The following is an 18,058-nucleotide window of genomic DNA, read 5'->3' as shown; positions in this document are numbered from 1 at the left end:
CAAATCCTTAAAATACATCAGCATTGAGTTTACATACCTTTATATCCCACTCCCTCCTCATCAATTTTCTCTGTCCCAAAAATATACTGGAAACCCCACTATTAGAGAATGTGCTAGCAATTCTGCTATTAAATGTACCAGAAAAGTACTCCTGGGAGGAATAACACATTGTGAGTTTTATTCCTTTGTTCATTCACTCACTCATCCTATTGTACAGATACTTATTTAACATAGTGCCTGAAACTTAGGATACTACAGTATCATTATCATGGTTTCTGATCACATGGAACTGAACAGTCTAATGGGGGAAACTGACATAAACATTACAAATAGTGAAGAGAATTCTGCAGGAAAGCAAGTGCAGTAAGTGCTTGAACAGAGGGATCTTGATTCAGCCTGATGAGTTGGGGAAAATGTTACTTGCAGAAGTGTCAGTTAAGGTATTTTTCAAACTGCAGTGGTGTCCCATTAGTAGATCATGATTATAATCTTTTTTTTTAAGCAAAATATGGTAGAATCAAAAATATCAGAATGTATTGCCTATATTATAGGTAAATTGTTTTGTAAAACGTATGTTGTGTGTGTGTGTGTGTGTGTGTGTGTGTGTGTGTGTGGTCTGTCCAGAGGTATCTAGCCATGTAATATGAAAGATAGACATTTCTTAAATTAGATACAAAATACAAGAAACGTATGTGGGACAATGACTCCTCAGACCTCTTCAAAGTAGGCACCTTGGGGCCTCACACAGTTTCCCTAATCACCATCAACTACCTTGTATTTTCCTGACTCTCACTGACGGTCTGAAGTCTCTTCCTTTTCAAAGGTGATTTTAGTTTTGGGAAAGACCAGAAGTGGCAGGGCACCATATCTGGGCAATAGAGGGTCTGAGTCACTTGGGTATTTTGATGTTTCACCAAAACACTCTGCACAAGACATGATACATGAGCTGGTGTGTTGTCTTGATAAAGCTGCCCATCACCAGTTGCCCATAGCTGTGGCCTTCTGAATCCTCCGAATAGTCTCTGCAGAGGAATGTCCAAGCTTAACACAAAATTTGATGCAGATTTGTTGCTCTACTCACTCAGTCATTTTGACTGTGATGGCCATGCAGTATACATGCTTAACAGTGTACCTCTCCCACTGACTAGTACAATGAAGTCATCATTGTTCACACATGTGCATTCCAATCCACTCTCCTTGGCTGCCAGGTTACATCAATGTCGGGCAAACAGTTCTTGTTACATTAACAATGGTTGGACTTCTTCTGGATAAGCCTCGTATACTGTATATAAAAATGTATGCATGTCATTGTAGGACATTGTGTCAGTGCCGCAATGTCCTGGAAGGAAAGAGTTGGGAGAGTTCAAGAGAATAAGGAGTTTGCTTACAAAGGTGTAGGCAAGAGTGAAACTATAAGGGATAATGCAGTCTCCAGGCACATGGGGAAGAGATTACCTGAGCCCTGGAGAGAGCAATCTGGAGAGGTTTGCCTGACAGTAGCCATGGCGTTTGGTAAAGAAACATAGCCAACCAGTGGTGATCTGGCAGGGAAGGAGCTGTGGGAATAAACACCAACCTTACAATCTTATACTTTGGATCTCTTTTGGAATCTCTCCCATTGATGCATACAGATCAGTCTCAGGGCACAGAAAATGGTGAATGTGGGTCTAGAGGTGCAAAAGGCAGATACCTAGCAAAATGCCACATGGTGGGACTTGACAAGATAAAGAGGTGAGAGGAAGAGTTCGAGTTGAAATGGAGCGTGATTCCATATGTCAATTAATTTTGAATAAGAATTGCAAGGCAAACAAAAGCTTTATTTGGGGATCTTAGGAATTGCAGTCTGGGAGACACAGATTTTGGGTAGAAACCTCAACTATGTTCTAAGGGGGAAAGAAAGTAGAGTTTGTAAAGACATTAAAAGGGGGCTTCCTAAGGGATCAAACATGGCTTTGAAAAACTTGTGATTGGTGCTGGCAAATGGACTGACACTATGATGCTATATGTGATTAATTGGTTATATCTATTGCTAGGTGAAAATTTTATTTTGTTTATTGGAGAGTTCATTGATGCAGAGTCATGTCTAGGAACTGTGTTGGGATGTAACTGATTAGTTTAGCCCAGTTCAAAAGTTCAGTTTCACATAAAGGGAAATGAGTTAACTCAGCTTCCCAGAGGACTTCTGGCTCCCTTTTAGATTGCTCTCTTGACAATATCAACTCCATTTTGTTGTTTTTCTTTTATATTTAAGAAATGGAGGAAGACCATTGATGCTGGAGCCATGAGAGCAAAAGGACAGTGCCAAATGGATCTGGGGAGGAACAAGGGGCGGGCGGGGGGAGCAAATCATGAAGGCCTTACGGGCATAGTTAAGAATTTCAGTTTTTGTACCAAGACAATTGGAAATCATTGATGGGTTCTACACAGAGAGATGATCATTTTTTCAATTTTAAAAGATCAGTCTTTCATTTTTAAAAGATCACTTCTGATTTGGATGTCATTAGAGTAGTTCAAGCAAGAAACAACATGGTCCAGCATGGAGTTGGGGAATATGGAAATACGAGGTAAGATCCATAGGACTTGGTGATGGTTTTGATTGAAGGATGCTGATGTCAAGATGAAGGAGGAAGTGAGAAGCTAGATCAGCACAAAAGCACTGAATACTGCATACACGTAGCCCTATTTTACTTATATGAAGCACATTGACCCATGCCCCAAGATGAAAAAATGGAAAAATAAACAACACCACAACAAAAGAACAGAATCTTAAAACACCACACTACTTTCTCCTAAGACTGCCCTTGCCCCAGAAAATTTGGCTAGTTTGCATTGTGGATTTTTTTTTCAGTATACATAAGCATCCTGTTTTATATGTTTGTATTTTTGCACATGAAGTTTTCATTGTGTGAGACATTTGTACCACCCTTCTCAGGATCACTTTATTGTGGATCACTTTATTGTGATTTCAGAAAATCACACTGAAAACTTACCATTCACTATTCATTCAGTATACAGCAAAATTTTCCACAGAGAATTTTAAGCTTTTTTAAGCAGAAAGGACTTTGGTTTATTGAGGAATGGTAACATCCTGATAGATGTATTAAACTGATTTTCAGGATAAATATATTTTTCTAAGTGTAATCTCAGATATTAAGTCCAGGTGGAGTAAAGAAAGAATCTGTAATTGGACAGATCAGGGGAACAGAGTAATCTAATTAAATATTTTTGTAATCTGTATAACAGAAAAGTAAATCCATCATATAGAGATTACCAATTTTACAAAGTCAGAATACCATAAAAATATGAAAACCATGTTGGATATCAATTTCCCTCAAGGAGAGACTCAAAGATTGCATTTATCTGCTAATAATTAAGCTAGTGATTTACTAGAACTGCACCACATGATGGTTCTTCAATCTCTAGGACCTTTCTAATAAGCAAAAAGGAGATAAGCCACAGCTCTTGTAATTTAATTTTCTCTGAAAGAACATAGAAATTACTTAAATGTCATTTAATACTCAAACTAATCTCAATGTTTTCTTTCCATTTTAGGTTATTTCATTTTTGTGAGATTCTAAATGTATCTTGGATATTAACAAAACTAACTTAAGAAGATGGAAGAGTATGTCCAAAATTTCAATTTATTTTTTGTATTTATTTATTTTGTATGTATTTATTCAATTTATTGTGTATTTATTTATTTAAATTATCCCTTATGTTAAATTTCTGTGTATTACTTATCTAATGATGTGTAACAAATTACCCCAACACTTAGCTACTTAAAATATGAAGATTTATTATTTCACAGTTTCTGTGGGTCAGGAATTTGGGAGCAGTTTAGATGGATGGTTCTAGCATGGGGTCTCATAAGGTTGGCCAGGGCTGCAGTCATCTAACACTTGACTGGGTTTGGAGGATTTATTTCCAAGATGTCTCACTTGTAGAGCTGGCATGTTGATGCTGGCTGTTGGCAAGAGGCCTTTGTTCCTCACCGTCATGAATCTATCCATAGAGCTGTCCTCTTGACAAGACAGCTGGTTTCCCACAGCGTGAGAGAGAGGAGAGAGTAAGGTAGAAGCTGCAATGTCTTTTATCACCTAGCCTTGGAACTCACAATATCTGTTTCGTTACATAGGTTAGTCCTATTCAATGTGGGGGAAACTGCAATAGGGCATGAAGATGAGAATCATATGGGCCACCTTGGAGACTAGCTAGCACATTCTGTATTTCACTAATTGTGAGACACTTGGTTAGCTTCTAAAGATGTTGCTAGGAAAAAAGTTGATTTTGGTTTAAATTCAGGTTGGTTAAGCATAGTAAAATTGCATGGATTACATAACTTTGCTAAACACTAAGTACCTTGCCTGTGGTTGGTCAAAATGTCACTGAGAGGTATTTAGCAGAATCACATGCAAACTCCTACTTTTGTTCTTTTTCTTGGTTATATTGCATAATGATACAGATTTCACAGGAGCCAATGTACATGCTGCTTTAACTTTTGAATCGAAATAATTTTAAAACATTTGGTGGCTGACTTACTTTTCCTTTATTCTTTTTCCAGAGGCCAACTGGAAGGCTCAAATCTTCCTGCAAAAACGTGGCATTCTGAGGTGACTGTGTCAGTGACAGGCGAACCACCTAGTGTTGTAGAAGAGGAAGAAACAGCCAAAGAAACAAGCATAGATACCATCCCAGAAGTCATAGAGCCACTTTCCATTCTAGATGTGCTGAGGATCTCTGCAGTTCTGGAGGATACCACAGACCAGCTCTCTATTCTAAACTATATCATGCCAGTTCAGTATGAAAGAAGACAAAGTTCCAGCATGGTACATGTATGCTCACTATTATTTCATCTCTTTTTTTATTTTTATTTTCCATCATTTATAGTACCTGTGTCATTAAATTTAACATGGGAAATAGCATCTTTATCTCAGATAAAGAGCTATAATAATTACCTGACACGTGGACTCTTAGTTGATGGAGTGAAATAGCTATAGCTCAAGGCATATTACCAGTCAGAATGTCCTTGTCTTGCAATATGATGGCATTATTCAAAAGGCCTATAGCTAAATCGGTATAAGTACAGGTCAGAAAAATTACTGAGTTGTCCGTTTATATTTCTCGGTTGCTAAAAGCTTACTGACACTATCAGGAGGAAATTGAATTGCTGGACCCTCTAAACATTGCTTTAATCGGAAATGACTTTGTTGTCATTGCAGAATACCTTGGAGTCTGCCTTTCTGAATATCTGCCACAACATTGTGTCAGCCATTACAGTTTCGGTGATGTTTTGGACTACTCAGAGCACTTTTTGAATGATCAAAAAACAACTTGGTAGTGTGCAAAAGCTTAATAAATTCTTAAGTTCCTGTTAATTTTAATAACTTCGGTTGTAGATATAAAATACAAATTTTAAATACAAATACACATTTATTGGTAGCTGGAGATTGTTGGAGAAAGCAGCAGCCATCCCAGCGGAGGTGACCATGACGACCGAGCTGTCTCATGGTGCTAGGACGAGCCAGAACGCGTCACCCGCTGGTGCTGCGGGGACCACTCATGTTCCGCCAGCCCGCTGCCTGTTGCCCTGCACTGCTGCGGCCAGCGCGGAACCGTGGCTCTGCTCGTAGTGCTTCTGTCCTTGGTGGTGGGTGTGTTGGGGAACGAGTTTAGTATATTAAGATCACCAGAGTATGTTGTTTTCCGTGATGGAAATTGGCCTATACCAGGAGAGCGAATCCCAGACGTGGCTGCGTTAGCCATGCGCTTCTCTGTGCAAGAAGACATTCCTTGGCCGGGACTTGTGGGTAACCTGTTCCGTCGTCTTCGAGCTACCATTATGGTGATGGTGAAGGGAATAGACAAACTTTTTCTACTCTCAGGCAGTGTCCTTTCTTATCCTCTGGAGAATGCAGCTCCTTTTAGTCTTGACAGCGTGGCAAATTCCATTCACTCCTTATTTTCTGAAGAAACACCAATAGTTTTGCAGGTGGCTCCTACTGAGCAAAGAGAGCATATGGTGGGGAAGGCAAACTCAGTTTTTGATCTTTCAGTCACGTTAGGACAGCTCCACAATCGCCTGTTTCAAGAAAACTCTATTCTTAATTCACTTCCCCTCAGTTCTCTAAGTGGAGACAATGAAGTTGATCTCTTTCTTTCTGAACTGCTAGTTCTGTGTGATATTTCAGGTTTGTTGTCTCAGCATGAGCACCTAGCCAAGGATCATTCTCCTGATTTATATGCACTGGAGCTGGCAGGTTTGGATGAAATTGGGAAACATTACGGAGAAGGTTCTGAACAATTCAGAGATGCTTCTAAGGTCCTTCTTGATGCTGTGCGAAAGTTTGCAGATGACATGTATAGTCTTTATGATGGGAATGCAGTGGTAGAGCTAGTGACTGTCCGATCATTTGACACATCCTTTGTGAGGAAGACAAGGACTATCCTTGAGGCAAAACAAGAGGAGAGCCCACCAAGTCCCTATAAACTTGCATATAAGTATAATTTTGAGTATCCAGTGGTTTCCAACATGGTACTTTGGATAATGATGGCCTTGGCCTTGGCTGTGATTGTCATCTCTTAAAATATTTGGAACATGGATCCTGGATATGATAGCATCATTTGTAGGATGACAAAACAGAAGATTTGAATGGATTGAACTTTCCTAATGCCAAAATAAGTAAAGGCATTTGGAAATTGGCTGTTTTGGGAAAATAAATTTAGTGTAATTTCAAGTAGATAGTATATTTTAAATTTTTAAAAAAGCGAATTTTGTTTTCTATTTTGTGTGTGCCTGTGAAGGTTTAAGATAAAGTATGGTATTGACATGAAATGATTTGTGTAATAGATTCCATAATACACTCAAATATTATAATATAACTAATAATTTCATTCCGTTTAGTATTTGGAAATAATGCACTGATATAAATGTAAAACATTTAGAATAACATATGTTATTTATGTTGAGAAAATGCTCTTCATTATTCAGGAAACTTACAAAAGCCTAACTCTCTTACACAGGATAGGTGAAAATGATATTTGGGTTGTCACACATCATTGTAAATGTCTTAATTTGATGTAAAAATCTCTAAAACAAGAGAAAAGGTTTCTAACTTTAGAGCAGCCCTAAACTATGAAAGTGCATATATAGTCGCTTAGATTTGGAATTGGATCTAATTAACAGAGGATAGCTGTTTTTATAACCTTTTCTGAAAGTTTGGTGATCTGAATAGTCGAGTGTAGATATTAAAAGTACTACATTGATCTAAGAAGAAAGTAGCTTTGTGGAGTTAAAAATTCTCATAATTATACACAGAAAAACAAATATTTGGGGGAACATCTTGGAGCATGAATATAAAAATCTTTTTATTTCAGTAACTTTTCCCTGTGTGTAAGTTACTATGGTTTGTGTCATTATAGACTATGGTACAACATCATAGTAGAATAGTAAGTGTAAGTAGATGCTCCCTACTTTTCATGTGGAAGTGGACTAATGTCTATAAAGAATGACAAATAAAGTTAATAATGATCTCCCCCAACCCCCTAAACACGTATTTATTAAATTTAGCAAAATTATATAATTTGTACAGAAAGTGTTCTTATGTCTGCTTCTGTGACAAATGAAAATTGCTACATAAATGAGAGGGTAAATTGCTTTGTGTGTGTAACAGAAAAGAAGTACATATTTGTTGTGATTAGATAATTAAATTTCCTTTTAATTGCTCCTTACAATTTAAAAATTATTGTTATTTGTATAATCTGGGTTTGCAAAGCTTTTTTTAAATTTTCCAAGTTTATACAAGATTTTAATAGAACACTGGATTTGGAGTCATGAGACCTTTGCAATTTAGTTGTGTGCTATGAGCAATTCATTTCACTTTCTTGGTCTTAGTTTTCTCACTTGTAACATATGATGGAGTTTTAACTAAATATCTATGTGGTCACTTCCAGTGCTAACATTCTGAGTTTTGGAGGAATTTTTAAATGACCTTAATGAATATTGTAGGAATTTTACAACAAATTAATTTCCTCATCAATTTATGAATGGCAGAGATTGGAAGCCCAAGAATTCAGCCTTTCAATGCATTTAAAATAATTCTCTAATTAATAAATTAAGATAGTTAACAAATAGTACATAAGAGACTAGTGTTTCCTTCCTATTTATTGTCTCCTTCAGTAAGTATCAAAAATAAAAAAGAAGATAACTCAGTTAACAAGATGAAGTCTTATAATACTTATCAATGATAATTTGGCATAAAAAATTGTAATTTGCCATCATAGAAATTCAAGAAAGAATGAAAAACACAAATATATAAACAGCATTTAGCTGCAGTCACTTCTCTAATAAGTAAGAGAACAAAACTTTTGTGCTGTTTTATTCTTTTTTAATGATATTGATATTTACTAAAAAAATTTTCTGACTTAAAGATTGTATAGAATCTTTATGATTTTATAGAAGTATAAATAGTAAAGGCTTGTGCTCTTACCTTGAATAACAGTAGCCTAAAACCTCTTTCTCAATGCAAGTTAGTTCCATAATTTAAAAAAATTGTGGCTCTCTTAAGATAATTTTTTTTTGTTTTTACTTCATAGTACTGTAGTTATTCTAATGCATTAATTTTACTCTGCAATTAACTTGTATGGCATAGGATATACATTGTAAAACCTTAGTATGTATGTGGATTTTTTTCCTCCACAGGCTTTACATTGTTTAGCTTTATAATAACCTTGGTATGAAAGATTAGTTAACATTATTCCTTTTTTTTACAGCCATTTTTATAGCTAAAGACATCAAGTAGATTTTCATTTGTTAGAATCATGAAATGGAATGATGAAACTGTACTAATATACCAGATATCAGAAGTGGGAGTAATTGGACCTAAGTTTGTAAAGAGACCCCTCGAAGGAAATACTGTTTTCTTATCGTTTCCCTTCAGGTCTAATACCTTATATTATGCACAGTATGGGTTAAATAAAAATCTTTTTTAGTGTCTGGACTAAATAGAACATTTAGCTTCCTTAAAGTTTTCTTCTAAAAATTCATATTTATTTCTAGTGATCAGTAAATCAATTTGACATATTTGCTTCCTGTTCCAGATGCCTAAGCATAGAGGTAGAGGAAAAATGGTTAGGGCAATCAGAAAAACAGAGCTTCTTAGGCCTTACATTTCCCCTTTCTTTCCTAAACAAAAAAATCTAAAATAATAACTATCCATGTATTGAAAATTTTCCTTATATCCAGATAAATTTCAGTTTAGTTGCTGAAATTCTATGGCTTCTCTTTGTAGTTAATCAAATCAATTTTAATTTAAAGAAATATTTTAAAATTTAATTCTTATTTAAGGCAGCAATTTGTTTTGTCCTTGCCAAAAAATATTTTCCTCAGATCTGAATCTCTGTTTATTGTTTATATAAAGAAGAATACGGTTGAATCTGTATTAATTAACCTTTTAGAGATAGTGTTTTTTTGTATTTTTAAAAACATTTCTAGGCTAGTTGAAATTTTGTGGAAGGCCTAGGCTTTATGTATCAATATGCAGACAAACCTTTCTTCTGTGCATGGGATCAGCACAAGAATTTTAAAAATCATAACAAATATTGAACTTACATAGTTCTGTGTACTGTTCTAAATCCTTTATGTATGTTACATTTATTATACCCTCATAATAACTCTATGAGGGCAGATACTATTCTTAGACCAATTTTACCAATGGGAAAATAGAGGCATAAAGATGTTGAATAGTGGCCTAAAGTCAATAGAGTTTAGTAAGAGATAGAGCCAGGATTCAAACAAGCAAGTCTTATTTCAGAGTGCATATGCATAATGACTATATTATATAGCTTTTCCATAGTTTAAGATTTCAGCCACAGATTAAATAGGAATCATCAGTGAAAAGACATATGCTGTTCCTATGGTAATGATTGCTCCTTAGTATTCAAGTTTGTATCTAAAAAATAAATTATTTTGGCCCAGGTCAGGTAGCTCAGTTGGTTAGACTATTGTCCCAATATGCCAAGGTTGTGGGTTCGATCCCCAGTCAAAGCTCTTATAAGAATCAATCAATAAAGATATAAATAAGTAGAACAACAAATCGATGTTTTTCTCTCCCTCCCTCGCGCAAATCAGTAAATAAAATTTTTTAAAAAATTAAATTATTTTGGCTTTTCCCCACATGACCTTTGAAATATACACCACTAACTATACTATCAACTTCTGCTTTTTGGTATGAATTCATTCTTTATATTTCAAATTCATATATGTTCAATGAGCATTTAAGTCTCTACTGTACCCTAGGCATTGGTCTAAGTAATGGAGTTTTAAAGATGACCACAGTTACTTAATATCCAATCTTATACCAAAAATAATATGAGGTGAACCAAAATCTCCAAGATGCTTTTGCTTCTCTCATAATTTACAATCTAATGGAGATATTTATACAAATAATTACAATATAGTAAGTGGTTGCTAATAGATTTTACAAAGAATTTTACCTTTGGTCATAGTCTGAAAGTTTACCAGGTGGTAAGTTGGGAATGTTTTCTGAAGTCAGGAAGATATAAACAGCAGGACATGTGGCTTGGTGTGGCTGAAGAAAAGGGTAATTTTCTTACAAGTGGGAGAAAATGAGGTTGAAAAATGTAGAGAGAGACCCTTATATAGCTTTAATACATTTTTTACTCTTTAAAATATGTCTTACATAAAACATCATTTACTGTTTTTAGAAGAAAAACAATGAAATTAATTTAGAAGAAAAAAGTTCAGAAAAACCTCCAGCAGTCTCAAGAACCTCAAAAATTTCCAGTGTGTTCTTGCCTAGCGAAGAACCAAAGCTGGCAGAAATCAGACAAGGAGGCCAATTTGTCAATGGATTTAACAAAATGCAAGATTTTGTCCTCCAAAAACCTACCAGGCAGACCATAATTACTACAGAGACACTGAAGAAAATTCAGATAGATAGGTAAGGAAGGAGAGCATTTTTGGAAATGTAACAATGTATTTCTAGATGGATGAAGAATGGGTGGGTACAAGGGTGGCTGGCTGCTCTTTTATGCATTGGTCCTTACATCCAAAGTGACTGCTGATAATTAGGATTAGCTAACAACTGCCTAGGGGAAGTGTTATATAATTGAAAGTAAGGGAGCAAGTATTGAGAGAATGATAGCAACTGCAGTATTATTCTGATACAAATAGGTAGCTATTGTAATGCTTTACCCACTAATAAAAGATATCATCAAAGTAGGCAAATTTCAAGCTGTGTTTTAATTCCGATTTTTTAAAAATTGTTTATGCTATTGCAGTTGGCCCAGTTTCCGCCCTTTGTCCTCCTCCCCTGCCCCCACAGTCAACCCCACACCATTGTCCGTGTCCATGGGTCATGCATGCATGTTCTTTGCCTGATCCCTTCACCTTCTTTCAACCAGTCCCCCCTACCCCATTCCCCTCTTACAGCTGTCAGTCTGTTCCATATGTCCATGCCTCTGATTCTATTCAGTTTATTTTGTTCATTAGATTCCAGTTTTAAGTGTGATTATATGGTATTTGTCGTTCATTGACTGGCTTATTTCACCTATAATCCTGATGTTTTTTTTAAAGGCAGTCTTGTCCTGACTAGAGTGGCTCAGTTTGGTGGGTTGAGTGTCATCCTGCAAACTGAAAGGTCACCGATTCCGGGTCAGGACACATGCCTGGGTCGCAGGACAGGTCCCCAGTTGGGGGTGTGAGAGGGACAACCAATAACTGATTCATGTTTCGCTTGCTCTCCCGCTCTCCTCTCTCTAAAAATAAATTGATAAAATCTTTAAAAAAAGAAGACAGTCTCAATTTCCACCATCTCACTCACTTTTTTGTTGTTGTTGTCAACTGATTTGCTAACAAAAGGTCTGTTAAGTTTAAAAGAGGGTATAACATTATGGTAAGGATTTTTGGTAAATGAGAGCTTATAGTAATTACCTAGAGCCACTAGCCAAACCCAGCCTGCAGTCTATTTTTTAAAATAAATTTTATTGTAATACATCATTGCCCATTTGTTTACATATTGTGTATGGTCATACTACAACAGTGAGCTGAGTAGTTGCAGGAGAGAATTTATGGCCTGCAAAGTCAAAAATATATACTGTTTGTCCCTTTACAGAAAGCATTTTAGGACCCCTTCATTGGAAGATTAATCTCTTGTTAAAATCAGTGTGGCCCAGATTTGCTGGCATGACAGAAAGGGGTACTGCTAATAAACTGCCTGGTCTATTTCATGTGCTTTTCATTCTTACTGTGAGGCTCATAACTTTTCAGTCGGTTTCTTGACTTTAGTATACTTAATTACTAAGAAAAAATTATTGAATTTTGAATGTGAATTATTACATCTAAATTACTATGTAACGTAGTAAGTGTAATTCTTGCTGACTCTATCTCAGAGCATTAAATAGCTGTTTAAAAGTTTTCCACGTAAGAGAATATAATGAGCAACGAGCTAGGAGTCAGGAAACCTGGATTATATGGTGCTAGTTTTGTCTCAAGCTAGTTATGTGATTTGGTCAAGTCATTTAACCTTTCTGAATCAGGGTTTACTCATCTCTAAAATGTGAGGGCTTTATTAGCTCTTTCTTGTTTTAAAATTTAAAATAGTTTAACTTTTTCAAAATTATGAACTATTTCAAAAATGAGGAAAAACATAAAAAATAAAATAATGAATACATATCAATATAACCACCAAATCTTAACATTTTACTATGATTGCTTGAGCTCTCTATTGGGTTGACCAAGAGGTCCATTTGGGTTTTTTCCTGTAAAATAATAGGCACATTTTTCATTTTCACCAATAACTTTATTGATTTGGATATTTTGAGTATGTCAGCTATCTCCCATGTGGTATAATGTTGATTGTCTTCAATTAATGTCTCAATTTGATTGCTATCAACTTCAAGCAGTCTACCTGACTGTAAGGCATCATCCAACAAGAAATCTCCTTCAGGAAACTTCACAAACCACTTCTGATGTATTTGCTCAGTCACAGCACCCTCTCCACATACTGCACAAATCTTTATTGCATTTCAGTTGCATTTTTACCTTTCTTGAAATAATAAAGTGTAAGATGCTGAAAATGTATATTTTCTTTCATTTTCAATATTAAAATGTCCATACAAAAATTTACCAATTTTGATGTTTTTTAAAAAGATTCTATTTATTCATTTTTAGAGAAGGGAAGGGAGAAAGAGGGAAACATCGATGTGTGGTTGCCTCTCTCATGCACCCCCTACTGGGTACCTGGCTTGCAGCCCAGGCATGTGCCCTCATGAGAATCAAACTGGAGACCCTTGGTCTGCAGCGTGGCACTCAATCCACTGAGCCACACCAGCCAGGGCTGATTTTTTTGTGCGCCCTATTGGGGACCTGGCCCACAACCCAGGCATGTGCCCTACACCGGGAATCAAACTGGCGACCTTTCAGTTCGCAGATACCAGCGTTCAATCCACTGAGCCACACTAGCCAGGGCCCGGTATTTTTTTTGTTAAAGATTTTATTGATTTATTTTTAAACAGAGAGGAAGGGAGGGAGAAAGAGAGGGAGAAAAACATCAATGTGTGGTGTATCTCATGCGCCCCAATATTTTTTTTAATAAAATAACTTCATATACAATTGAAGCCTCTAAATTATTCTTTTGCAAATTGTGACACTTTTATTAGGTATGTATGTGGGTTATTTAAACAAAATGTATCTATATTATCATATGGTACATTCAGTGTTTATCAGTCCTTGGTATGTAAACCTTTTCAGGTTAAGAAAGTTGGCTTTTATTTCTAGTATTCTAAGAGCTTTTGTTTGTTTACAAATAGGTGTGTATTGAATTTTGCCAAATGCTTTTTCTACGTTTATTTCAAGGATCAGACAACTTTTCTCCTCTTGACTTTGTTAATGTGATGAATTCTTTCGTAGATTTTCTGATACTAAACTACTCTGGCATTCCAGAAATAATTCCAATTTAGTTACGATGTTTCTTCTGGGTCTTGTCTGATTTTTGTAGCCCTTTGTGAACGTAGGGAAATATGTATATTATTAACTTATTTTTTTTCTCCTTACAGGCAGTTTCTCAGTGATGTGATTACAGATACCATGCAGGAGTTGCAAAATTCAGGCACTTTCACCAATCTCCTGAAATCTTTAAGTGAGGAGAGGGAAAACAAAATGCATTTCTATGATATCATTGCCAGGTCAGAGTAATATTAGGTTTGTTTTCTATGTTGTATTTTAAAGTGCTATAAAACCTACCAGAAGTCCTTAATTTCTAAATCAAATAAAATTTGTGCTTCCCAGGGAAGATAGCTAGAAGTTGGAAATGTGGGTTATATTCCTAGTTCTGTTGGGAAAGTAATTCAGATTCCTGGGTTTCAGTTATCTGTATGTACAATATATCAAAAATATCACACAGTAAACTTTCATTTCTTTTTTTAAAATTTAATCGTTACTGTATTTTTTTCCCGTTACCATTTAGACCCTTAACTGCCCTCCCCCCAGCAATTACCACACTGTTGTCCATGTCCATGAGTTCTTTATTCCTTTTGCTCAATCTCTCTACCCCATAATCTCCCCATCTCTTAGCTGTCATCCTGTTTTCCATCTATGAGTTTGTCTCTCTTTTGCCTCTTAGTTCAGTTTGTTCATTAGATTCTTCATATGACTGAAATCATATGCTATGTGTCTTTCTCTGCCTGGCTAATTTCGCTTAGCATAATATTCACTGGGTCCATCCATACTGTCATAAAGGGTAAAATTTTCTTCTTTTTATGGCTGAATAGAATTCCATTGTGTAAATGTCCCATAGTTGTATTAGCCACCCATCTGTTGATGGACACTTGGGCTGCTTCCATATCTTGGCGATTGTAAATAACGCTGCAGTGAACATAGGGGTGCTTATATTCTTTGGCTATATTCCCAGAACTGGAATCATTGGAACAAACGGTAGATCCATTTTTAATTTTTTGAGGTATCTCCATACTGCTTTCCACAGTGGCTGCACCAGTCTGCATTCCCACCAACAGTGCAAAAGCATTCCCCTTTCTCCACATCCTTACCAGCACTTGTTGTTTTTTGATTTATTGATGATAGCCAACTTGACAGGTGTGAGAATAGATAGTATCTCACTGTGGTTTTAATTTGCATTTCTCTGATGATTAGTGACATTGAGCATCTTTTCATATGTCTATTGACCATCTGTATGTCCTCTTTGGAAAACCGTCTATTCAGGTCCTTTGCCCATTTTTTAACTGGGTTGTGTTTTGTGGGGTTTTTTTTTTTGGTATTGAGTTTTCTAAGTACTTTACAAATTTTGGATATTAACCCCTTATCAGATGTATCGGTGAATATGTTCTCCCATTTTTTGGGTTGTATTTTTATGTTGTTGATGATTTCCTTTGCTGTGCAAAAACTTTTTAGTTTGATGTATTTCCATTTGTTTATTTGTTTGTTTGTTTGTTTCCCTTGCCTGCAGAGACATATCCCATGAAAAACTGCTATGAGCAATGTCCGAGATTTTGTTGCCTATGTTTTCTTCCATGATTTTTATGTTTTCGAGACTAACCTTTAAATCTTTGCTCCATTTTGAATGTATTCTTGTGTGTGGTGTAAGAAGGTGGTCTAGATTCATTTTTCTGCACGTATCTGTCCAATTTTCCCAACACCATTGATTGAGTAAACTATCTTTAGCCCATTGTATGTGCTTGCATCCTCTGTCAAATATTAATTAACTATAAAGGGGTTATTTCTGGGCTTTCTATTCTGTCCCATTGATTTATGTGTCTGTTTTTATGTCAGTACCAGGCTGTTTTGATTACTATAGTCTTGCAGTATAGTTTCATATTAGGTAGCATGATTCCTCCAACTGTGTTCTTCTTTCCTAGGATCGTTGTTGCTATCGTGGGGCCTTTTGTGGCTCCATATATATTTTTGAAATACTTGTTCTAGTTCTGTGAAATACGTCATTGGAATCTTGGTAGGAATTGTGTTGAATTTATCGATTGCTTTGGGTAGTATGGACATTTTAATGATGCTAATTCTTCCTATCCATGAACACAGCATGTGCTTCTAATTATTTGTATCTTCTTCAATTTCTTGCTTCTGTGTCTTATAATTTTCCATGTACAGGTCTTTTACCTCCTTGGTTAGGTTTATTCCTAGGTACTTTATTCTTTTTGAAGGCATTGTGAATGGGATTATTTTCTTAATATCCTTTTCTGTTAGTTCATTATTGGCATGTAAAAATGCAACTGATTTCTGGATATTTTTGTATCCTGCTACTTTGCTGAATATATTGATCAGTTCTAGTAGTTTCTTGATGGAATCTTTAGGGTTCTCTATGTACAGTAACATGCCATCTGCAATAAAGACAGTTTTTGACAGTTTTAAAGTCAAAAAAGACTTCCTCCTTTCCAATTTGGATGCCTTTTATCCTTCTTGTCTGATTGTTGTGGCAAGGACTTCCAATACTGTGTTGAATAAGAGAGGTGAAAGCGGACATCTGTGTCTTGTTGCCGATCTTAAGGGGAATGCTTGTAGTTTTTGCCTATTGAGTATGGTGCTGGCAGTGGGTTTGTCATATATGGCCTTTATTATGTTTAGGTATGTTCCCTCTATTCCCACTTTACTGAGAGTTTTGATCATAAATGGGTGCTGGGTTTTATCAAAAGCTTTATCTACATCCATTGACAGGATCATGTGGTTTTTGTCCTTCATTATGTGGTGCATCACATTTATTGGTTTGCGAATGTTGTGCCAATCTTGCGTTCTGGAATAAATCCCACATAATAATGGTGTATGATCTTTTTTATGCATTGCTGTATTTGGTTTGCTAACATTTTGTTGAGGATTTTAACATCTATGTTTATCAAGGATATTGGCCTATAATTTTCTTTCTTTGCAGTGTCTTTATCTGGTTTTGGAATTAATGCTGGCCTTGTAAAACGAGTTTGGGAGCCTTCCCTCCTCTTGAATTTTACAAAATAGTTTGAGAAGGAGAGGTGTTAGTTCTTCTCAGAATGTTTGATAAAATTCACCTGTGAAGCCATCTGGTCCAGGGCTTTTGTTTGTTCGGAGATTTTTTATTACTGCTTCAACTTAATTAGATGTAATCTGTCTGTTCAGATTCTCTGATTCTTCTTGCTTTATTTGGGAAGACTGTATGTTTCTAGGAACTTATCCATTTCATCCAGATGTCCACTTTATTGACGTATAATTGTTCATAATATTTTCTTACAATCTGTTGTATTTCTTTGGTATCAGTTGTTATTTCTCCTCTTTCATTTCTGATTTTTTTTAATTGGGTCGTTTTTCTTTTTTCTTGATGAGTCTGATTAAAAGTTTATCAATCTTGTATATCTTTTTAAAGAGCCAGCTCTTGGATTCATTGATCTTTGTATTTTTTTTAGGCTGTTTCATTTATTTCTGCTCTGATCTTCATTATTTCTTTCCTTCTACTCACTTTGGGCATTTTTTGTTGTTCTTTTCCAAGTTCCTTTAAGTGTGAAGTTAGATTGTTTATTTGAGCTTTTTCTTTTTTTTTGAGATAGGCCTGTAATGTTACGAATTTTCCTCTTAGGATTGCTTTCCCAGTGTCCCATAGATTTTTGGTTGTTGTATCCTCATTTTCATTTGTTTCAAGGTACCTTTTGATTTCTTCCTTGATCTCATTGTTAACCCATTCATTGTTTAATAACATGTTATTTAGCTTCCATGTGTTTGCATGTTTTTCAGTGTCGTTCTTGTTATTGATTCCTAGTTTCATAGCATTACGGACACAGAAGATGCTTGATATGAATTCAGTCTTCTTAAATTCCTTGAGCCTTGTTTAGTGTTGTAACATGTGGTCTATCCTAGAAAATGTTTCATGTGCACTTGAAGAGTATGTATTTTCTACTGCTTTGGGGTGAAATGTTCTGAAGATATCAATTAAATCCATTTGATCTAGTGTGTCATTTAAGACCCCTGTTTCCTTGTTGATTTTCTGCCTGGAAGATGTATCCATTGAAGTCCATGGGGTGTTAAAATTCCCAACTATGACTATATTTCTGCCGA

At 35.7% G+C, this 18,058-nt stretch overlaps 2 protein-coding genes across 2 annotated transcripts in view; both read left to right on the top strand.

The window, feature by feature from the left end:
• The first annotated feature begins 3,587 nt into the window (after positions 1-3,587).
• The window catches only part of IQCG (IQ motif containing G), a 58,839-nt gene continuing 44,368 nt past the window's right edge, over positions 3,588-18,058 (top strand). The window contains exons 1-4 of the mRNA XM_054574962.1: positions 3,588-3,622; positions 4,562-4,826; positions 10,723-10,958; positions 14,074-14,202. Coding sequence (XP_054430937.1) covers positions 3,615-3,622; positions 4,562-4,826; positions 10,723-10,958; positions 14,074-14,202 — 638 coding nt within the window. The 5' untranslated portion in view covers positions 3,588-3,614. The remainder of the gene's footprint in view (positions 3,623-4,561; positions 4,827-10,722; positions 10,959-14,073; positions 14,203-18,058) is intronic.
• On the top strand, positions 5,199-6,658 carry LOC129071612 (renin receptor-like). The gene is given in 2 exon segments (XM_054574915.1): positions 5,199-5,282; positions 5,516-6,658. Coding segments are annotated over 2 exon segments (1,227 nt in total).

The sequence above is a fragment of the Pteronotus mesoamericanus genome, unplaced genomic scaffold (assembly GCF_021234165.1).
Source record: "Pteronotus mesoamericanus isolate MK-2021 breed Mesoamerican mustached bat unplaced genomic scaffold, CSHL_Meso_final contig_27, whole genome shotgun sequence".
NCBI classification, from domain to species: domain Eukaryota; kingdom Metazoa; phylum Chordata; class Mammalia; order Chiroptera; family Mormoopidae; genus Pteronotus; species Pteronotus mesoamericanus.
The sequence above is the reverse complement of the archived record's forward strand: the minus strand, read 5'-3'. Positions and strand labels throughout refer to the sequence as shown.